Source organism: Anthonomus grandis, chromosome 1, assembly GCF_022605725.1.
Source record: "Anthonomus grandis grandis chromosome 1, icAntGran1.3, whole genome shotgun sequence".
In the NCBI taxonomy this organism is placed as follows: domain Eukaryota; kingdom Metazoa; phylum Arthropoda; class Insecta; order Coleoptera; family Curculionidae; genus Anthonomus; species Anthonomus grandis.
This window is the reverse complement of record NC_065546.1, coordinates 1,050,040-1,074,223: the sequence shown is the minus strand read 5'-3', so window position 1 is coordinate 1,074,223 and position 24,184 is coordinate 1,050,040. Positions and strand designations below refer to the sequence as shown.

Below are 24,184 nucleotides of genomic sequence, written 5' to 3'. Positions count from 1 at the left end.
CGCTCCATTCTTCTTTAACACTAATTTAATTTGATCAATTTTATGACAAATAGTATCTCTTGACACACGAAATACAAGATTTTATAACCACTACGAACAACAACAAGACAAGCGAACATAAAATACTGAGCGCGGTGTGAGTAAATTTTGCGGTACGTTGCTTGATTATTAAGCTCTCCGCGCCAAACAATGCTGCTTTATATTATACCAGAAACCATCAAATCATCTTGAATTCCTCAGAAACTTCGGAGAGCCAGACGATTTTCTCCGAAGTACGAACCGAGGTCATTCGATTGCTTATAGTCTGGGGGCGAATGGTGGCGTACGATTAACGCTATAACATTTCGATGTAATAGGTCGGGCATTTACTTAATAATACATACATAAATTCAATTTTCGTATAGACCTAATTTACTGGCGTAATGTCCTTAATTGAAATACCATCATTTCTGCATTAGATTTTATTGAAGTGATTATTTTAGTTAAATTAGAATATTCAAGAAGCTGAATGCTAACACTTCATTACAAGCTAGATTATTTTTATAGTAATCTATTGCTTCTCTACTTATTGTATCCGGAAGGTCATTAATACTATAAAAAAATTTATGAACTTCGGTTGGATTTAATAGATTAGTTGGTATAGAATTTTGATTTTTAGTTCTTGTTAGACGAAGTTTGTCTGCTACTCTCCAAAAATTCTTTCCTTTTTTATCTGACAGTTCATTAAAAAAAGTAATTTTTTCTCTAATGATTGCGTGTTTTGTGTAATTTCTTAGTTCTCTATAATACTGCAAACGCGCTGGACATTTAGTTTTTAAATATTTTTTATGCGCACGGTCTATATTTTGTGTTATCCAAAGACAAAACGGGTTTTCCTTGATTTTTTTAGTTCGAATAGGTGCATGCCTATTTAGGATTGTCAAAATGTTTCTGTTAAAACAGTAAACTTTTGCATTGATATCAGCCATGTGGTACATCTCGTGCCAGGAAATAAATTCCCCATTATTATAAAAATTTTCGATGTTTATTGCGTGCATTATAATCTCGAAACGAAATATGTTTTCCTATCGCCTTTATATTCTCAAACTTAAAAATCGAAAAAATGATATTATCAGAGAAAAACAAACCACCGAGAAGCGACAAAACCCGCATTTACCGTTGATTTTCTGGGGTCCAATTTTGGTGCCCTTGAGCGGGCTTAAATGACTAGCGCTACATATAAAGTAACGGAGAAAAATCGTTTTGGCAATTTAATAGTTCCGTACACGGAGAGAAATACGACAATTAATAGATTAAAAATTTTATTGGGAATTTGAAATGAAAACTATTACATTATTTTACTGTTGGTATAGTGAAGTTACCTAAACTATACCGGGTGACACAGGAAAAAGGGAACACGCAACAACTTTTTTATTTTTCAAGATAAACAAATGTATGAAAAAATATACTGGGTGTCCCATTTAAAATAAGAAAGTTCTTGTCATTTCCGGTTCAACCGGAAGTGATAAAAAAACAATTGAATACGTCAAAATATGCCTTTATAACCATTCTATTAACATACCAAATTTCATTTGTTTATCTTGAAAAATAAAAAAGTTATTGCGTGTTCCCTTTTTCCTGTGTCACCCGGTATAGTGCCAACTATAAAAATTACCATTTAGGATAAATAATGAAAAAACAAAAAATCTTCTAAAAAAACTTTCATTTTTTGAGGAAATAATATTGGCTCATTGTATAATGAAACACAAAAATACATTGGCAATAATTAAATTAAACCTAGGTACATTTATACATTCCGCAAAATTTTTAGTTTTCAAACATTTTTATCTTTATTTGTTTTTAAGACCCTATTATTATATTTAATGGTGTAAAATATTTTCAATATTTTCAACCTATTTTCAACCATAAAAAATTTTAAGATAAAGGTTTTTGGAAAATGTGCACAAGGGTATTCATAATTAATAGTTTTCATTATGTTAAATAAATTGTTAGTTATTCCCTGGTTTATGCACAATTTCTCAAAATTACAATTGAATATTTCCTTTAATTTAAATATATATTATGAAATAAACCCTTCTGGCGGAGATTGTAAGCCACCAAAATTACATATACTGGAATTATAAGCCTTAAAATGAAGAAATAATCTATTTATATCAATTTCATCACACATTTTGCCGAAATTGGTGCAGGTATCACAGTTAATATGAACTTCAAGTGCTCTTTTCATAATATAGCCACAAACATACCGAAAGGCATTTTCTGTGGGAATATGGTCGGCCTTATAACCAGAGAAAAACAAACCACCTGAACCACCAAAAAAAACCACCACACGTGGTTTGTTTTTCTCTGATATTACCGGACTAACCGACGGCTGGCAGAGGACCGGCAATAAGACAGGTATACCAAATAAGCTCGCACATGCGTAAGAAAAATCGGTCCCGGCTTTGTCCCTTCTCGGTGGTTTGTTTTTCTCTGATATTATGGTCTGATATAATATCTGAGATGGGCACTGATAGTGACTTCAAAGAAATCAAACTATCGCTACTTACTATGTAGTGAATAAAGGCGCCTACAGACGGACGAACATACTTTGAGATATGTACGCGCGTAGAAGTATGCGCGTACATATACGTTTTGTCGAAGTTCCCTACACACGTAAAGATAATTTACTATTCAGTTTGTTTTTAATCATGGGGACCGTCAGTAATCCTGATATAAATTTATTAGCAGTGGCGTGTGTGTGCATAATAAAGAAAAAATAAAAACAATTAGTGTATAACCGAAAGCCAAGAAGTAAATGGGTGAAGAAATGGTTGTTACAGCATGATCGATTTTCACATATAAAGCTACTAGAAGAACTTCGTTTAGAACCGGATGATTATCGAAATTATCTCCGCATGGATGAAGATAGCTCCGTATTACTTTTAAAATTAGTAACACCACTAATCCAGAAACAAGATACGTGCATGAGGTCTGCCATATCACCACATGAAAGTTATCACAGTTACACTTCGATACCTAGCTACTGGCAGAAATTATGAAGATTTAAAATTTTCCAGTATTATTTCACCTCAGTCGCTAAGTAAAATAATTCCGGAGACCTGCAGTGCTATTTATCAAGTATTAAAGGATGAGTATATAAAGGTATTTACTAACTATTGAAGAAAATAATACATTAATCTTTATTAATAAACTCATAAACATAAGTATCTACAGTTAACATATTAATTTCAGAGAAATGTCAATATGGTAGGGGAGCCAGCTACCTATTGAGGTTAGTTATTTCCTCCTGATAATTTGCAAAACGCTTTATGGGGGTGCATCGTGAAACCTCGTGTGCGTCAGCTGGCGCGCAGGTGGTGCAGCCAGACATGACATGTTTGGGTGGCTTTCCCTGTTGATCCCACCACTAGTGCGCCAGCTGACACACACAAGGCTTCACTTCACTTAAGACCCCCATAAAGCGTTCTCCAAGTCATCAGCCGGCAGGAAATTGAACACCCAAACCTGTTACTGGCTCCCGTACCAATAGAATATATTCCAAGCCAAAACTGTCTTAATACTTACTTCTATAAGTTCAAGTATCATGGTTTAAAGTTAGTTACAAAGCTCACAAGGCTATCCGCACTTCGTTGTCAAACTGTTGTAGATCGTTATTCTTAGAAGAACGTGTCTGAAGTGACTGAACAGTAGGTATCTGTTTTATTGGTTGCATATCTTGAGGTTGTGGTGTTTGAAATGAATAGGTATTAAATACATTTTGTGACACATTTTGCTGGGGTGGAACAATTTGCGATGGATAAGTATAACTCTAAGGATAATAATAAGTACTAGTGGAGGTACTTGTGTTTAAGTTAACATTGGAAACAATAAGTCATTAATCAACTTTTCTGTATATAACTTAGTCTCTCTTGGAAGAGTTCTCAATTTCGCTGCAACATTATTTCCGAAAATCGTGCATTGATCCTCATTATTGCGACTTAGCCTTTCAGTAACAAGAGCAAGAACTTCGTCTGTCTGAGCATCTGTTTTAGCTTTACGTTTCTTCATAGAAGAAGGTGTAGGTGGAATCAATGACTTATTTCCATCTGTACGGGACCTACTATGAGTACTACTTGCTGTGGAATTCAAGGGGCTCTGTACCGAACTACTAAATTCTTCAGTATCACGATCCGGTCCTTGAGTTCCATAACTAGTACCTGGTCGGGAATCCAATAAACTTTGTAATGAACTACTAAATCCTTCACTTTCTGGTTCTGATACGATTCTAATTTCCTGAAATAAAGACGTAATAAATTACTTGAAACAGTTTCTATTTTTTGAGACTTTAAGAATAAGGTATTTAAAATAAAACTTAGATTTTAATGCATCAACCTTCTAAAGAAAAAAAATATTTTTCGGAATATTGGGTGGTATTAATAAAAAAAAGCATTTGCTTATACTTATTAGTAAATGCTTATCCATTGATCTAATTTAAAATAATAAGTATTTGCTTAAATAAACCCGAGTATTTACTTACTAAAATAAGCATTTACTTGCAAAATTGTGGTTCTGCTATTTTGAAAACTGAAATTTTCATAAGTAAATGCTTATTTTAGTAGGTAAATGCTCAGGTGTATTTAAGCAAATACTTATTATTTTATATTAGATCGATGGATAAGCATTTACTTATTAGTATAAGCAAATGCATTTTTTTATTAATACCACCCATTATTGCATCATATAAATAAATTTTATTAAAAAAGCTAATACTCAAAATCTTAAAAACCGTTTTTTTTATCAGTTTGGAACAGTTGTTTTTTAAACACAATCAATTATGCCTGTATGCACCGCCAATCAGTAAGCACAGCTTAAGGCTTAAGCCATGATTTTTGTATGTAAAATAGCGTCGCTTATTTACATACGGTGCATACGCAGGTTTGAATGACAAAAAGAGTGTTAATTTATTTATTTTTTTGCAGTTTTCTGAATGAATGGAATATTATTGCAAATGATTATGAAACAGAATGTAACTTCCCAAACTGTGTGGGAGCCGTTGACGGGAAACATGTTAATATCCTTCCCCCTGCTGAAAGTGGTTCATACTTCTATGATTACAAAGGAGGGCACAGTTTAGTGCTTATGACTATAGTCAACGCAAATTATGAGTTCATTATGGTTGATTTTGGGGTAAATGGTCGAATATCTGACGGAGGAGTTATTGACCACACTATATTTTACCAGAAACTAAAAAATGGAAAATTATCTTTACCACCTAAAACAAAACCTAAAGGCAGTAAAAATACAATGCCATTTGTTTTTATAGGCGACGAAGCATTTTCCTTGCGCTGCGACTTTTTGAAACCATTTGGACAGAACGAACTTAATCATGACCGAAAAATTTTTAATTATCGGCTTTCGCGAGCAAGATGTAGAGTTGAAAATACTTTTGGCTTACTGAGTGCCCGTTTTAGAATATTCCAAGGAGCAATTTCCATTAGTTTAAAAAGCATCGAAAAAGCAGTCATGGCCGCCTGTGTTTTACACTATTTAAGACGAAAATGTGGAAATGCATATGTACCGGAAGATAACGTTTAAAGGGAAAACGTATAAAATGTACGTTTATAGGATGGCAAAATAGATATAGGATTAGAAACTACTGGAATGACAAAACTGCAGCGCGGCTACAATCGAAGAAATAATAATTATGCAAAAGAAGTAAGGCTACCTAGTTCACAAATTATTTCTGTCAAGAGGGTGCTCTGTCCTGGCAAGAAAAAACGATACTGTAACAGTAGTATAAAACAATACCCCTGTACTTCTTATCAATAAAATATTACAATGTTACCTACATAATTCATTTTTTACTTACCTCTCCTTAGTCTGAATCAAACTGTTCATTTATCACTTTATCTGGTACGTTTGATACAGATGATCTGGGCCCCTCTTGATCTTTTAAAAAAGCAACAAATCATAATAATGGGGCGTATATATGTTGTCCTGCCCGGCTCCTGACCTTTTTTGTTGATTGACTCTGCAATCTTTTTTGCTTCTCTGCGGAATCTAGCACGCAGACTATTTATTTTAGTTTTTACCGTTTCCTTTGTAGCTGTTTGTTCTATTTCTTTCCACGTATCTACCAGTATCTTATAGGCATCGTTTTTTCTATTCCTATTCATGTAGTCCTTGGATTTAGTTTTCCATAAACAGGGGTAAGATTTATAAAGCTCAATAAACTCAAGTAAAAATTCTTTTGATTAATTTCTGCTATCGGCCATGATTAGTTAGACACACATAGTTACACCAGACGATGGTTAACACGAACTCACGAACTGCACTGATTTTATTCCTGATGCGTAAGGCCGTTTAGTCCACACACAGAGAGATATGTACGCGCAACTCGTACGCGCGTGCAAAAATTCAAATAGGAATTGAAGCCATATTTTAGCGAGTAAGCGGCTATAAGCGTCTTTAAGACATCTCATTCGAGCGATCAAGTCATGACGTCACCGTATAAGGTGCTTTAAGCGTTTGTTAGCGGTCTCGGGAGACCGCTAATAAACTCGATATATCAAAGTCAAAGGGAAACTATACAAACAATAATTAACAATAAATATTGATATACATTTTTTGATATTTTTTTAGAGTAGAAGCATTATATTTCTTAGTATTAGTTTTATTTATTTTATATTAATGTCTCATGTATATTAATAGTTAAGACATCCAAACCAAATAAAAATGCAGAAAATAATAAATAATTAAAAGAGCGAATAGATTTGCAAAAAAGACAGAGAAGAACGTAAAGGTGAGGTTGCGGGTGTTTTTTTTAAATTGATTTTTGATTAGTTTGGGTTTATTTCTGTGTGAAAAAATATTTGAGTGAGGTTATGTTTATGCCAGTAACTTTTTTGTTTATTGTATTTCCTCTTGATCTGATCCTTAAAATGCATGAGATCGGATTTAGTTAGCTTAGTATTTAGACTAAAAACGTTTTGAAAACTTAGACAAATGGGTGTTTTCATGGTTTAGGTCAGTCTCCAAAGAGAATGCAATACCGATGCAAGGTATAGCTAATATTTACTAATATTTAGACTCTGACAGCTGTAAGACATGACGTCATTCGAGCGCAACCATATGATGACGTAACGCTTAAGACATTGTAAGGCAACCGAGTAAGACGCTTACTCGCTAAAATATGGCTTTTGTCTACACACCGGCGGATATGTACGCGCGTACATATCTCAAGTATCTTAAGTACATATCTCTGTACTTATGTTTCCAGTTGCCATTATTTATTCTTGTTGGCTCTAATTTACGTTGAGATAAGTTAAAATATTCGAAAATTCGTTTAAGCCTTTTTAAGTTCAATATCTTGATGGCTTAAAACTGCTACTTTGTTATTAGAATTAATGATTAAAGAAAGGTAAAACAAAAAAATAGAATTTAGACGATATTTTTTATGTTATTAAGCGTAGTATCGGTTAAATACTGAACATTAGTACCATAAATGAAATCTAAGTGATTAAACTTTGTATACGGAAGTTCTATGGCTTTGACATCTTTCAAAACATTAACGAGTTCCCTCTTCATTACCTGGAAAGAAACGGGTTAAATAAAAGTGAAAAAGGAAGAAAATCTCTACTGCCTATACAAGGTGGTCCAGTTTAAATGTCATTAATTTTAATACGTGATAGAGAATCTAAAAAGAAATAGACTTTCATTATAAAATTTTCTTAAGAAATGTTTAGTAACAAAGATACATGTTTATTTTTCATAACTTTTAAACTACTAGCTCAATTTTAATTAAATTTGGCATGCAGGTTATTGTAGTGAATTTTCAATTACTGATAAAGTAAATTTAAAAAAAAAAATGGGACTTGGTCTTTTTTGTCTCTAATCTGCGAGGTGCTAAAGTTTTTTTAATAAAAAGTCAGCTAATAGATTCTCCATTTAACTTGAAAAAAAAAGTTACTCTTGCAAAATTATGATTTAAGGCACCGTTTTTAAAATATCTTAGTTTAATTGTACAGAATATTTCTTTTTCAATTCTCTATCACGCATTAAAATTAATGACGTTTGAAGTGGACCACCCTGTATATTTGATAATCTTCAATTTAATTTTTTTTCTTACTTACCGCAATGTTTACAAAAACATCTGAATCTCCATAGTACAACACAACTGGTATTTGGGTTGCTGATATATTATAAGGATTTGGTGCAGTTTTTCCATATATTTTTAGATTTTTCTCATGTCCGAAATCGAATGGCCTAAAGACCCCTAAAACAACAAAAATTAGATATTTTTTTGTTTATAATAATTGGATGAAATCTTTAAATTGTATTTTAACCCTAAAACGTACAAATTTTATTAAAATGATGTAAATTACACCAACCTGAACGTGCTCCTTGCACGTAGTGTACGGCCTGTTTTAATGAAATTCCAGCAAAGAAGTTTTCCAAAATTTTATCTTTTAAAATCTGGAAAAAAAAATCATAAGCTTCATAACATATTATTAAAATATTTATTTATAGTTTCACCTTATTTGGCATCCTTTCCCATGATTGTCCGCATAAATGAAATAGAAAATTACAAAAACTCTCCGATTTTCTGCAGGCTAATCTAAGAGTATTTCCCACGGTTCTATGGGAAAATATTTCATAAATTCCCAATATTCTAAAAAGCTGTAATAAGTAGTTCTTAATACGGTAATAATTAATATATTAAATTAATATGAATAATTAAATAATGTACAAAAATTATAATAAAAATTAAGTTTTCTGCCCTTATTCGCTTGAAAATAACAATTTATTATTTGATTTTTTTTATCCTGGTGGTAAATTTTAAACCAGTTTCTCGACTTATAAACATCGATAAAAATAATATATTCTGCTATCTTGAAGGTCATTAATCATTTATACAGTGCGACTCTTAATTGTATCTGCCCCCTCCCCTCTCTTATCTTTTGAATGCGTTTAAATAAAAATTTGAAATTTGGCACACATCATATAGCTTATGTGAATGAAATTGGTAACGTATTAAAAAATTGCAATGTGGTATCATATGCTGATGACACAGCTCTGTTATTTTCAGCCAACAATTGGAATCAACTATATGATCATTGATCGGGCAGAGTTGGTTACTTTGAAACTGACATTTATTTAACATAAGTTACAGGTTAATCTAAAAGATTCATGCCTATTTGCCTAACTTGAGTATTGCCTATGGAGTGTGGTGGGTTTACTCAGGCTCCCACGGGATGTATGCTCTGCAGCAGCATTTGGAACTGCTGCTGCATTGAGGCGAAGAACGCTTGTACCACAGCTTAACTACGAAATATCGTAGTTAAGCTGTTATCGTAGTTAAGCTGTTTCGTAGCACAGCTTAACTACGAAACAGCTCCACAACTTTCTTATGAGAAAAAGTTTGCGTCGATCTAGTCGCGCAGCGTTTATGCCCCGCCTCTTGGGGTAAAAGACTTCTTTGGCGTCCGATCGGGTTATCGGTTTTACCATTATTCGTTTAGTAGCAGTAGCGTCCGCTGATATTCTTATAAGTAAAGCCACCTACTAATTATTATACCTAAGAGCCGTTTTAAGCCGAAAATTATCACAAAAATATCGGAACATAATTTTATGAAGTACCTATAGAATATTCGATTAAGAAGGAATGGGCGAAAAAATTAGGCGTGAAAATATACGTACAATGGAAAACCTTTTGGCCCAAATCCTGACCCCAGTTTTTGATAGAGTTTAATAAATTCTTTTTTGTTGGAATATTCAAAAATCTAAGAATTAAATTTTAATGATTTAAAATTCTTTCTTTTAATAAAAATAAGTTTCTGACATTGACAGGGATTTATGGTCGTATTCTATTAGCTAGAACGGATTTTACATTTCATATTATATATTCATGTTGTTTCAACAATAGAATAGACGCAAAGCACTTTTAATTAAAAGAGGTTATGTACTGATTCGCAGAATAGACTTGCAAGCTGCGTAGAATTTTTATTATCTCATTTAGTTTTCTTTTTGTAATTCAGGCCAAAAAATTCCCTCTTAAATCCTGTTACGGCTATCTCGTCTCGTCTGTAGACGGCGCCGGTCATATTATGACATCTATAAAATTTGTCTACCTGATATTTTGAAGTTACTTTTATGGTACCAATTACGGACAAAATTGCCTATAATATTATATTTTCGGTATAACGGTTTACACAAAATTAATCAGCCCTCCCTAAAATTATATCTAAAGAATATTTTGGAGTAATTTTTTGATCCAACAAAAGATTTTTTTCAAAGACCGGTTTTTTGGATTTATTATGATAGTAAATAGGTTTTCATGAGGAATTGAAATCATACATATTTAGTAATTTAGAAATTAAAAACTTGGATAATAATAGGCATTTACAAAAATCTGTTTTATTAGGTATTTCGCGTCGAAATTTACAAGATGATATATTTATTGTAAACTTATATTTATTAATATTAATATAAAGCACTTAAGTACTTTTTACATGTTGAAAAATTAAAATTTGGCAACGAAAAAACTAATGTTAGACAAAACGCAAAATTTATAGGATCTTTATTCATTCATTCTGTTTTTACAGAGCCAGGATATGGGCAATGAAAGCCAATCGTGAGGACCTATTGGAAAAACTTTCGGACTTATATAAAAGCTATCGGTTATGCGAAAATCATTTTGAAGAAAATATGTTTACAAGTCACCTTCATACTCGATTAATAGCTACTGCAACGCCAACTCTATTTCCGTCTCTTGAAGGCAGTTCTAAAACTGCAGTACATGATCACTCCTATAGTGCACCCCCCTTACTTTCTGCAAAAATACGAATTCTTAATGATAGAATAATAGTTCCAGCTATTGCAGAAGATAAGGGGTCATTAATTCCAGCTGTTGCAGGAACTGACTCAGGTATTTACACTATTATTTTATAATATAGGTTTAATATACAGGGGTGCAGTGGCATGTCGTGAGGTTTGTGTTTGGAGGGGCGCCCTAGAAGTAAAACAGCAAATAGAAAAATAGGTAAAATTCCGCCACAGGTGGCACGCCCAAAAACGTATATTTTTAACCTCCAAAAAAATTATTTATTGCTTATTTTTTATTCCAAAGTTTTGTTTTATTATAAAATTATTAAATTTAAAACGAAATGAACGAATTTTTTATGTTTCGATATTTATTTTTAGTGAAATGGTACCTACTACACCTGAATAGACGGCACTAATAGGTACCATCAAAAAATTATGTAAAAATTGGCTTTTTAAGATATTATGCGAATCAAATTTCAAATTTGGGTAAAACAAAAAAAATAGTGAACAGTTAAAAAAGGGGGTATGCACTCTTTTCCCGTCATCACTTTTTTCTTGCAATGCCTATGCATATGAAATCTATTTTTCAGGATAAACTCATCAATTATCTAATTTTTCTGTCTCTTAAAAAAATGATTTAATTCATATTTTTGCTGCATTTAATTTATGAGAACAAAATAAAGGGTATAATACTAACTGCCTTTCTCCACAATTCTCCACCCCAGAGATAAAAACGACTTATGTTTACATTATTCAAGTTTCATATTATAATGGTATTCATCATCACCAATCGATAAATAAACCGCTTTGTTGGGCTTTAAAAATTAATTTTTTGATATTCTTATAATTTCACAAAAATATGATAGAGTGTTTTTAATTTAACACTACATACTGTTTGTTTCAGTTTGTTTTAAGTTGAACAATAATAATTGGTTTTTGTTTACTTGTTAAACTTTCTCTTCACTTTTAAATAAATAAATATGATATAAAACGGTATCATTTTGTTACTTCTCCTGGTGCATGTAAAAAAATCATTTAATTATTTACAAATTTAAGTATAATGTATTTTTTCAGCTAATCAAACAATTACAGTTGACACCGAGTTCGAAGCCGATGTTCCAATTGGTAGCAATCTTCCAAATGTTATTAGTCCTCCTCTGATGTCTCCAACATCTACTCAAACATCGATCAGTTTGAGTTCAGATACTCCGAGGAAGGTAAAATATAGGCATGCTATTAAGTCATTAACGGCAGAAAATAAATATTTGCGACAAAGGGTTAAGGTACTTGAAAATCAATTGGAAAATAACTTAGATAATAATATATGTCTCTGACATTTAAATTTTGCAAGTCGGAAGACACTGCTAAGTGTATTAATATGCAAGTAGCACAAGGGAATAAGAAAGCAAAGGGTAGACGTTATAGTAAAGATTTTAAACTTGAATGCTTGCCTATATATTTTTCTGGGCCCCGAGTTTACAAAAAATATTTAATGAAGAAATATTGTCTTCCCTCACCAAACACATTGCTACAGGAAATGAGAGCAGTTAAAATAGAACCAGGATTAGATAACCCTCAATTTTATAAATTATTGAAAGCAAAGATTGACAGTTTTCAAAAACAAAAGAAATATTGCATATTATGTTTCGACGAAATGTCCATTAAAGCTAATTTATTTTATGAACGCAATCAAGACTATATAATTGGGTTAGCCATAGGTGACAAAGGGGAAAAGATTTTTAAACCTACCTTGACTGCCTGCGTTCTCATGTTAAGAGGGCTTTACTGTAAATGGAAGCAGCCTCTTGCATATTTTCTTTGCCATACTTCGTGTCCAGCGGAATTATTAAAGATCATTTTAACTGATGCTTTCCAAAAATTGGAAACTGTTGGGCTAACGGTTTGTGCAGTAACTTCCGATATGGGATCCAATAACATTAAACTTTCAAATATTTTAAACGTCTCTCCAGAACATACTGGATTTTATTTAAACAATCAGTACATCTTTTATATTTTTGATGTTCCACATATTATCAAAGCGATTAGAAACATGCTAATTAAATACAACTTTTATGTCGATGGTAAAAAAATTTCGTGGCAATATATAAAAGACTTTTATGAAATTGATAAAACATTTCCTGTGAAAGCAGCATTCAAATTAACAGATTCCCACATATATCCATCTAATTTTCAAAAGATGAAAGTCAAATTAGCCACCCAAGTATTTAGCTATTCAGTTCATGTGGGTATGAGTTTTTACATAAGATTTGGATACCTTCCTGCAAAAGCTACTGAAACCGCGCAATTTGTAAACACAATGGATCGTCTTTTCGATATTTTAAATTCATCCCAAACTTTTGCGTCGAAAAAATATAATGCTGCATTTAAAGGAACAGCCGTTCAATTGGAGTTCTTACGGGAATGTTTGTCTTTGATCGAAAAACTTGAGGTTCGAGACAGAAATAATATTAACATCGCGAATAAAATGAGGTTCATTAAATGTATTAAAATTTCCATAAATAGCGTCATAAATTTATATAATTTTCTTCGTGACACTGCTGGATTCGAATATTTACTTACCAAAAGGTTAAACCAAGATTGTCTTGAAAATCATTTTGGTAAAATAAGAAGTGAGAACGGAAATTGCATCAACCCGACCGCCATACAGTTTCAGAGGACTTTTAAGAAATTGCAGTGCGTTAACCTGCTTAATTCAGGTGCAGAAAATTGTGAGGCAGATGCTGATCAAACGCTTTTAAAGCTTCCTGACTTTAAAGACGATTTTGTACCTGAGGATGAGGAGGTTGAAAAAGTAAATAATTCAAACATTGTAATAAATAGCATGGTTTACTCAAAAGATGAGCTATTGCAAAAGAATTTTATTAGGTACATATGCGGATACCTTTTAAAACAAACTTTGCGGATCCACTCTTGTGATACTTGCATTTTATACAGTAAAGAACACACTGAATTGGATGACTCTTCATTTTATTGTTTTTTAAAAGCATACGAAAATGCCAACAAAGATACATTTGGAAACCTGCAAATGCCAAATGATAAATTTGTCGAGCTAATTTGCAGAATTGAAATGATATTTCAAGAGAATTTTGAAAAATTAGCTACAACAACAAATATTTGTAGTACACTTTTAATTTTAAGCAATATGTTACCTTTTTCCCATCCTTGTAAATATTTCCCAAAAGAATTTTTACTAAGATTGTATTTAAGAGTAAGAATTTATTACACATTAAAAACAATAAATGACAATTTTTAAAAAATAAACAAAAATAAGCTAATAATATGGAGAAACCTTTAAAATATATACAATTAAATGGAAAAACCCACTACCATATCAGTGTAAATAGCGATTAGGTTTAGGTAGTAAAATTTTTATTTATGAGCAAAACCCACTCTTATATTACTGTAAATATTAAATAAATAGTGATTAGGTTTAAATGTTAAATATTTCTATATTAGTTAAGCTTATTGTTTTCTTAAAAAAGATAGAGACATCTGTAAAGATCTTTAGGCATGATTTAAAATAGGCAATAAAATGTATTAAAACTCCAGTAATTTTATTATGTACCTAACCTTATTCACACCTTTTTTTTATTAAATTCATTTGCGATATTGATTTAATCGAACATCGATATTACTGTTATATTATTATGATCAATAATCATTCGGAAATAAAAGCAATCAAATATCTCGTTTATCCAGGTAAAACATTTATTTCCTACCTATTGGATAGCTAATTTCATTGTAATATCTGTATTAGATAGTATTAAAATAAAGCTCAAAAATTACCTACTACGGTACTGTCGGGCCGAAACGAAACATTTTGCTCAATAATAAAAAACCTTTTAATCAGGCCCTGACTCTTACCCCAAGCGAGAGAAAGACAATACCATTCCATCTCGCTTGCTTGCCGACCGCCAGATCAGAGAGACCGCTCGAAGTTGTGGAGCTGTATCGTAGTTAAGCTGTTTCGTAGTTAAGCTGTGCTTGTACCATGGCGTTTGGTTCTGTACCTAGCGGAGGGGGGACGACAGCTGCGGCTTGTTGCGGTGGTGTGGGTGGTGCGGCAAGGCGGCTGTTGTCCTGGGTGCCCCAGGTAAACGGGCTATCCCGTTTGGCAGCTTTTGCCTTTAGGATCTGCTTCGGATTTCTGGGGCATTCCAGGTAGTTGACAGTATCACAGATTTAACTAGTTACGCTCGCGTATAGCGTAGCTAGTTAAATCTGTGATTCTACGGAAAATACTTACATATTCGATAAGTTAAAGAATAACCGAAATACAAGGGGGATCCCAAAAGGTCGAATTTTCAAAAATGGCCTATATCTTAAAAACTAAGAGGGCTTTGGAATTTTTGTTAACGGCATCGTTATTTTCACGAAAAAGTAGCATACTGTCGCGAAAACCGCATCAAGCTAACGTTAAAAATAACGGAGATACCCCGCAAAAGTACCCAAAATGGGACACCCTTACTTAGCCCCTTTCTATTTAAGGTTTAAGGAGTGTATCAACGTGACAATTTAAAAACTTAAAACGGCCATAGATGCTGAACACAGTCTATTACTCTGTCCAAGGGGTTGTAGATAAGGGTGAGATAATATGCTTGTTTTTGTTCCGCCTTTGTTTTATACAAACTGTTTTCAGCGTTTTTTTATTCAGTTTTTCGTTCCTAATATGTGGCCATTTCTAGTTTTTAATTGTATGTATAATTTAATGGTATATAGATTATATAGATTAATAGAATTGTTTTTGTTTTTTTAACAACTTCTATGTAATTATTTATCTAGACACTGATTTTTTAGGTGTGTGTCCAAGTAAAAAAATATTTTGTTCCTTTATCATTAATAAAATACTTAGGAATTAAACAAATACTTATTTTCTAATTCCATCTTAACCAGTGAAAAAATTTCAATATTATTCTTAATTAAAAAAAATCTTATTCTGTTCTGCCGATGGTTGCAAATAATAAAATATTGATCTCAACAGCAATTCCCACCACAAGTTTCACCGATACACATTTATCTATTAGAAGTCTAAACGCGTTTATTATGCATTTATCTCTGCAGTAATTTTCAAAACATATTTTATTGGTAATGATTTATAAATTCGTACTTACATTTTCATAAATCGGGTGCCTTGCAAGATAGTTGACTATAACTTGGGTAATCATATACATATCGGTAACAGGAGCCCAAGCAGTAAACATAGAAATTTTGTCATTATATTGAGGCCGTTCAGACATCATTACCCAAAACTGAGTAGCCCCTTCAGAAAATCCCACATAGGGTATTTTTAAGACATTACTGTGTTTCAATACATAATCTACCATAGCGGGTAAATCATATTTACCCATTTCGTGATAGCTTGAATAAACATAATATAAGCTTTGTTATATACTCAATTTCTGAATTACCTAAATGCAAAAAATTCCTTGGAATTTTTTTCAGGATCCAGAGAAACATGACGTCTGGAATAGGTGTTTCCCCTATTGTTTCCCATCCATACATCGTAACCGTTTTGAGCCAAAATAATTCCTAAGGATTGATTGCCATTAACGATCCAATCTGCTGAGCTACAAAGCACCCCGTGTCCCAGTAGGATTGGTCCTTTATATGGTCTTGCGGAATCCCTCTGATAAGGGATTCTATGTAGGGTGAGAAGATACCCGTCTTCTGTTTGCACCTGGTGAGTCTCCGATGAATAGCCTAAATCTTTTAAGAGTTCTACCTGGAAAATTAGATTATAAATTAGGTTAAAAAAGTTTTGCTTAATAAGATCTTGTTTATAGGGTCATATCCATGTATACTAAAAACACAATTTTCTTGTAGAATGGCCTTTCAAAAGATAATCTACCATAAATTAACAAATTCTGTCAATCCGATCATATTTTAAAAAAATATCAAAGTCGCGCGTCGACGCTAAATCCGACCGAGCCGCTGTGACGTCATTAGGCTTAAACTTGTAGCGTTGATTGAATATTTGGGTATATATACCAAATATACCCAAATATTCAATCAACGCTAAAACATACCTGTAACCAGCTTATAAATTAACTCCATGGACATCCACTCCGTGGATTTCGAAGTCCACGGAGTTGACCTATGTCCATGGAGCTGATTTACTTGTGTATATATTTATCAGAATTTAAAAATGTATTAGAAATGCGAATATTTATGTAAATATTTTTTACTAGGCCTGTTACAATGACTAAAAAAAAGGAAATTTGTGATGAAAAAAGAAGAAAACAAAAAAGAGAAGCAGAGCAAAGGCGTCGGGATAAAATTAAGTTAAACGTAGAGCTGTATGAGTTGGCAAAGAAAAAAAAATGTGAAAGATACCACAGAAGAAAAAATGTTGGAAAAATGAAAACCATTAAAAACGTCTCTGAAAGAGAAAAAAGAGCAATAAGAAAACGATGGAAACAGGCTGCACTAAAATATAGAGAAAAAAATAAGGAACAAAAGAAATTAGTTACATATTTAGAAAAAAATACACCTCCTTCGACACCAACGAATTTTGAAGATTCAGTGGTATCCAGAAGAGCTTTAGCAGGCAGGAAGAAAGTTTTAAGAAAGCGCTCTAAAACATTTAGGGAATTAAATCGAATAAAAACCGAATTAAAAAAAGCTGAAAAGAAAGCAACACGCTATAAACTAAAATACTACAGACTAAAAAACCGTAAAAATAAATGTAATTTAACATCTCCGGAAACCAAAATAGAACATTTAACAAAAGGACAAAACATAGCAAAAGAATACAAGCGAAAACTAGTATTCGGTGAGGTCTTAAAGACGCAACTTGAGTACAACTTTAAAGCCCTGGGTTCCAGTACATTAAAAAAAAAGAATTTTTCAAGTATGCTTCTGGACCCTTAATAAAAAAGTATCGCTTTATTCAATCTTCAAAGTCATTTACAGGGTCATATTACAGGTCACAAAGAAAGGCCTTTAAAAGACCAGAGAGTAAGGCTAAAGCAAAAAAATCATTACTTATAAAAGCCGTGCAGATTTTTTTTGAAAGGGATAATAACAGCAGAATGTGCCCAGGAAATAAAGACTGCATAACTTTAAAAAAATGCAAGAAGCAAAAGCGGTATTTAACAAATACATTGAAAATTTTATATGAAAAGTTTTCTAAAGAAAATAATCCAAAAATTAAAATCAGTTATGCTGCTTTTTGTAAACTTAGACCTTTTTGGGTTATTATACCGACAGTTAATAAAAGGGAGACCTGCCTCTGTATGGTTCATGAAAACATGCTACTCCTTGTAACTAAAATGAAACTTCTTCACATCATAAATGAAACTACTCCTGAAGATATTTCTCATGCAATTTGCTGCGATTTAAAAGAACATTGCATGGAAAGGAAATGTGATAGTTGTCGGAGAAAGAAGTAAAATTTAATATCTCTCAACCAGATGATCTAAATAAGGCTTCTGGCTACCAAAAGTGGATTTTAAAGAACTTCCTGATTAAAGTTAAGGGAACAGAAAAAAAATTTTAAAAAATAGTAAAAGAAAACATAATAACCACTAAGGGTGATATGATTAACCAGTTAAATAAATCCTTGCCCAAATTTATGACTCACGTTTCAAATATGAAGCATCCATTTAAGGCCATGCAAGATTTAAAAAATAAATTGGAACCTGAAACTGAAACAATCATACGAGTACACATAGATTTTTCTGAACATTACTTATGCAAGTATAATCGAGAAGTTCAAAAAGCTCATTTTGGGGGCTCAAAACCTCAAGTTTCGATGCACACTATTGTCTGGTATCGAAAAGTGTGTGAGGATATTAAAGCTGAAAGTTTTTGCAGCTTCTCAGAATGCCTTCGTCACGACCCCTCTGCTATAGTTGCTCATTTAGCACCACTGATAAAAACAATAAGAGAAATCATGCAATTTTAAAACAGGGTACATTTTTGGAGTGATGGGCCAAGTACCCAATATAAAAATAAAACCATGTTTCAGTTTATTGGAACTGAGTTGGCTAATCAACTTGGTGTCGGTGAAATATTTTGGAATTACTTCGAAAGCGGACACGGAAAAGGAGCAGTGGATGGGGTTGCTGGCTGTCTAAAAAGAACTGCCGACCGATTAGTAGCTTATGGATATGATATTTCAAATTTTGAGGAACTAATCTTTCATCTAAAAGATGCTTGTGCTGGAATCCAAATCGAAAGCATTACGGAAAAAGACAATATTAAATGCGATAAATTATTACCCGATAATTTAAAACCATTTAAGGGTACGATGAGTGTATATCAGTTATACTGGAATGAAAGGGAGCCATATAATTTACAACTTCGTCGACTTAGTTGCCCAAGCTGCATTTTAGGCACATACTGCACTCATTATGGATTAGGACATTTTCTCATAAAAACGCAGTTTTCATCTTTACCTTCTAAAGCGGTTAGTTACATTGACATTTATTCAGATTCCGAAGACGATCAGCCTTTATCTTCCTTTATGGAGATAAATCAGATAAAAGCTCCAAGCTTACCAGGTAAAAATTCCTTTGTCCTGGTTGAATGGCCAAAATGCTCTAAAGTTTATTACGTTGGGCAAATCATTGGCACAGTAACTGACAAAATCTTTGATATAAAATTTATGAGAAGACTTCCTTCACTCAAAAATAAGTTCGTGTTTATTTGGCCAACACAAGAGGATACAGCCCCAGTATCTTTGGACGGTATACTCAAAACTTTGGCAAGCCCTCAAACTTTACGAAGGAAAAGATTTGTTTTTAAGGAAGATACTTTTCCGAATTACATAACAGTGAAATAAGAAGTATCTTTAATGTAAAAGGTAACTATAGATTTTAGGATTCCATAGATTATATTTTAATGACCCATTTTCAGGCTGCAATATTTCCTTCTAATTAAATACAAAGCATGAAACTGCAAACCTCATGGACATTAATGACTGGGCTTTGTAAAATATACAAGGTATTTTTATTTTAAAAAATAGAATGTTTTGTAAAATAAAGTAATATGAATTTTCTTGCTTTTAGGTTATTCCATATTACCTTTAACTGAAAGGATTATTTGATTTACCAAGATAGCCAAATTGAACTACATATATACAGTGCGAACGTAAAGGTTGGAATAAATTCATTTAAAATTCAGGGGTATGTTCAAAAAAAAAACGCTCGGACATGTCGATTTTTATTTTTAACTGCGGGTTTTCTTACTATAATTTTATGTATACAGGGTGGCCCAAAAATAAGTTACGGTCATCAACGTAATTTTTTTAAATGTAAACACCTATTTTTTATTTTAGATTTAGGTTCTACATCAAATTCTAAGTACATTTCATGTACCATGTCCTATACCTAAACTCGACCGTTGACGATTGAACACAATAAAAGGCTATTTTTGGAAGAGTTATTTATATCAAGCAACCTATCAGTTATTGTTTGGTTATTTACATTTGTGGTTGATGTTTTTGATTGTTAACTTGTCACAATTTGTTGACATCAAATAATTTTGAGTGAATTTAGTTTGATTTAGATGCCTAAGCAAAGTTTTGCTTGTGTTAAGTTTATCAAAAGATAAAATTAAAATTTCAAAAAATGGTACGTCTTAGTGAGCGAGAGCGAATAGAGATTTTGATGATGATTGGTTATGGAAACAGGATGCGCACTCAGATGGAAGTCTGTGAAATTTATCATGCCAAGTATCCTGATAGGCCACACATATCTCAAAGTACTGTCAGTAAAATAGAACAGAAATATCGGGATTTGGGTCATGTCAGGGATAATTATACGAAAGGTCGGTCAAGTATATCAGAAGAGAAGCAACTAAATGTTTTGCTGGCAGTTGAAGAAGATTGCCATAAAACGACTCGCAATATTGCGTTAGAAAATCAGATATCCCAGACATCCGTCGTTAAGTATTTAGGTATAAATAAATGGCACCCTTACAAAGTTCAATTGATTCATGAACTAAATGAAGATGACCCAGATAGGCGTTTAGAATTTTGTGAGAGACTTATGGACTTGTGCCATGCTAATCCACAATTTTCAAAAAAAATTGTATTTTCTGATGAGGCAACGTTTTGTCTTCATGGTAGTGTAAACCGGCAAAACTGCCGATATTGGGCTACTGAAAATCCGCACTGGATGATGGAGTGCCACAGCCAAGTCCCTCAAAAAGTAAATGTTTGGGCGGGGGTGATTGAAAACAGGGTTATAGGGCCCTTTTTCTTTGAAGGATACTTGAATGGTGAGAGGTATTTAGAGTTTTTAGAAAATGACTTGGTTCCATGCCTTGCCACTTTATACCCCGATCCAGAAGACCCGGATATATTAGATAATTCCTTATGGTATCAGCAAGATGGAGCTCCAGCCCATTACACTCGTCCCGTGCGCCAGTACCTGGATACCGTTTTCCCTGAACGTTGGATTGGTCGGAGGGGTGCAATTGAATGGCCGGCCAGATCGCCGGATCTGACTCCTTTAGATTTTTTTTTTGTGGGGGTATCTTAAGTCCAAAGTTTATGTTAATCGGCCAAACAACATTGAAGACTTAAAAATTAGAATAACGGAAGAAATAAGATTGATAGAACCTTCTGTTATCGATAACGTTTTACAAGAATTTCAGCATCGACTGGGATATTGCCAAGAGGTTCGTGGCAGCCATTTTCAACACTTAATAAATTAATTAAAATATTTTTATGTATTCTTGCTTGATATAAATAACTCTTCCAAAAATAGCCTTTTATTGTGTTCAATCGTCAACGGTCGAGTTTAGGTATAGGACATGGTACATGAAATGTACTTAGAATTTGATGTAGAACCTAAATCTAAAATAAAAAATAGGTGTTTACATTTAAAAAAATTACGTTGATGACCGTAACTTATTTTTGGGCCACCCTGTATACATAAAATTATAGTAAGAAAACCCGCAGTTAAAAATAAAAATCGACATGTCCGAGCGTTTTTTTTTTTTGAACATACCCCTGAATTTTAAATGAATTTATTCCAACCTTTACGTTCGCACTGTATATTATATAGATATCCATACACTGACAACATAGATTTTGGGATAGGTATTGCAAGCCAGTCATACAATACAAAATAAATTATTTGTTTAAATGCTTACTTATCCATTTGGTATATTTCTTAGAATATAATTTTATTAATATGTTAAACAAATTAGGTTTTTAGTTATGTGAACAACTCCATGGTAAGTGTTATCATCTCCATGGACAGTGTTTTTTTCATTTTTTTTATAAACCTGAATTAGTTTTATTTAATTTATGGCCACTTTATATTTGGTATTATTAAGTTAAAACAGATTAGTTTTGTTAATATACAAATGAAATTCCAAATTTTTATTTCTTTTTTTAAGTTTATGAAATTGTCCCTCTTTTTAAGAAAGACCCATAAAGCAAAACACGGTTTGACAATCTATACATCTGTTAGAAAGTGTAATAAATGAGCTTTATTTTGGTGAAAAAATTTATCTCCTAGCTTTGTTTGTTTTAGAGATATTATGCGTGTAAGCTGAAAATATGTATTTTTCGAATTTACCCAAATTTATGTTATTTTTCTAAATAAAAAGTCTCTCGACCACGAAAAAATATCGTAAAACGTCATTTCGAATGCTCACTAATATACTTTATAATAATATAGACATTTTATCTGGTTGTATGGCAAAAAATTTTTTTGAAACAATTCATGGCCTATTTCGCTCCACTACTTGTTCATCTTCGGTTTTAGATGTAACAGCCGAACCAGCTGAAAATAATACTGACCAAGAAGACCAAAACATAGATTAGATAGTTTAATGTATAAAATAGTTTTAGAGTTTTTGACTTAAAGTTTGTTTTTAATACCATACTAACACTAGTGCTTATCTTCCCATGTAAAGTGTTAATTTTAGGTATTCATTTTGCTAAAATAAAAGTTAAAAGAAGTACAATAAGTCTATTATTTAAAAAAAAATACAAGTAAAAAACACTAAGTCAACCCTTACATGCAAAATACACTAAGTCAATGTATTGTTTATTAATAACCTCAAATAAATGTATTTTAAAAAGTTTAATTAATCTGTTTATTAAGTCTTTATTACTCCATATACATGCAAAAAAAAATTAAATTTTTTAAAAAACCAAATTTCATTTAAGACATGTAAATATTTTAAAAAAATGTAAAACTAAAAACTTTGCAACGAAATTACTCAAAAGTTCATTTTTTGACTTACTTGTAACCCGACGATTTATTGATGGATCTTTATCGGTCAATATCACGATCCATAAAAAGATCAAGACCAATTAGGTCCTAATGTACTAAAAAATAAGTAAGATCTCACTTATTGCTAAGTTTATTCAATATAAAATTATCGTCGGAATTTCGAGAGAAAAAGGTTTTCTTTCGTTGAAAACTCTTTGTTAAGGAAACATTGTTCAGCTATGAGTTTTCTTCTTCTTAAAAGATCTTTGTTGTTTATTAATGAATCTTCCTAAATTCAAAAAAATCTCTGCTAAATTTTTTGTAAACTCTATATAGATACTTACAGTTGTTCTGCTTTTCGGCAAATATTTCCCAAATATGTTATTTCCTAAAAGTAAAACTGAATTCAAAATTGTTCCAATTGTTAAAATCATAATTGAACTATTTCATGCGACAATAGAATTTAAACTAACTGAACCTGCTTTCGAGGGTTAAAGCGTCCCGTCTTGGTAAGGATAATGGTTCATTAAACATTTTTAAACACACTCACTAATATCTATTCTGGCACGTTCGCCATAAAACTTATTTTACATAGTAGGTGTACTGCATGTAGGAAAATTGGTTTGACTTCAATAAAGTGCCTTATTTTCCCGATAAATGTATTAAAAAATAGGTTTTTATCGTGGGTCACCCTGTACATATACATTTATGTGATTATTTTTTGTATGTAAAATTTAGAACACGTAATTTTTTTTTTGAAACAGAAACAATAATTGTTATGATTTGGGTTTAAGTGAATTATTATCTATAATATATATATAATTATTAAAATTCAAGGTTCCAACTGACATAAATATTATTTTCATTATATAAATATGCTTCATATATGCTAGAAACTAATAGAAAAGAATGAAATAGTGCAAGATAAAAAGATATTACTGGACAAGTCGACTCAATGTATGATATCCACTTCACATTATTAAAATTTAAAAAAATGACATACAAGTCGTTCATCTTCTTTCCTAGATCTTGCATAACAGGCGATTTAAGTGGGTGGTGATATTGCAACAAAGTTTTATTGTCAACAAATAAAATAAGGTTATCAATGAATTCAATATTTTTTTGGGACCGATCATCCAGAATGATTCAACACTTTAACTGCCATGCTGATTTTGAGAAAG

At 32.2% G+C, this 24,184-nt stretch overlaps 1 protein-coding gene and 1 pseudogene across 1 annotated transcript; one reads left to right on the top strand and one right to left on the bottom strand.

The window, feature by feature from the left end:
- The first annotated feature begins 2,729 nt into the window (after positions 1 to 2,729).
- LOC126744262 (putative nuclease HARBI1) lies at positions 2,730 to 5,628 on the top strand (annotated as a pseudogene).
- Positions 5,629 to 7,422: 1,794 nt separating this feature from the next.
- Positions 7,423 to 23,471, bottom strand: LOC126740303 (lipase 1-like). The gene is made up of 7 exons (XM_050446267.1): positions 23,348 to 23,471; positions 16,236 to 16,549; positions 15,939 to 16,185; positions 8,518 to 8,661; positions 8,373 to 8,457; positions 8,115 to 8,257; positions 7,423 to 7,572 (listed from the first exon to the last, which is right to left on the bottom strand). The coding sequence occupies exons 1-7, from the start codon at positions 23,435 to 23,437 to the stop codon at positions 7,423 to 7,425; spliced, it is 1,173 nt and encodes a 390-aa protein (XP_050302224.1). The 5' UTR covers positions 23,438 to 23,471.
- Between the last annotated feature and the right edge of the window lie 713 nt (positions 23,472 to 24,184).

Coding starts and splice junctions, on each gene's coding strand:
- LOC126740303 (XM_050446267.1), bottom strand. CDS start 23,437: ATGATTTTAACAATTGGAACAATTTTGAATTCAGTTTTACTTTTAGGA. Junction 16,550..23,347: donor TGCCGAAAAGCAGAACAACT/GTAAGTATCTAT, acceptor CTAATTTTCCAG/GTAGAACTCTTAAAAGATTT. Junction 8,662..15,938: donor GGCACCCGATTTATGAAAAT/GTAAGTACGAAT, acceptor TACTTATTACAG/CTTTTTAGAATATTGGGAAT.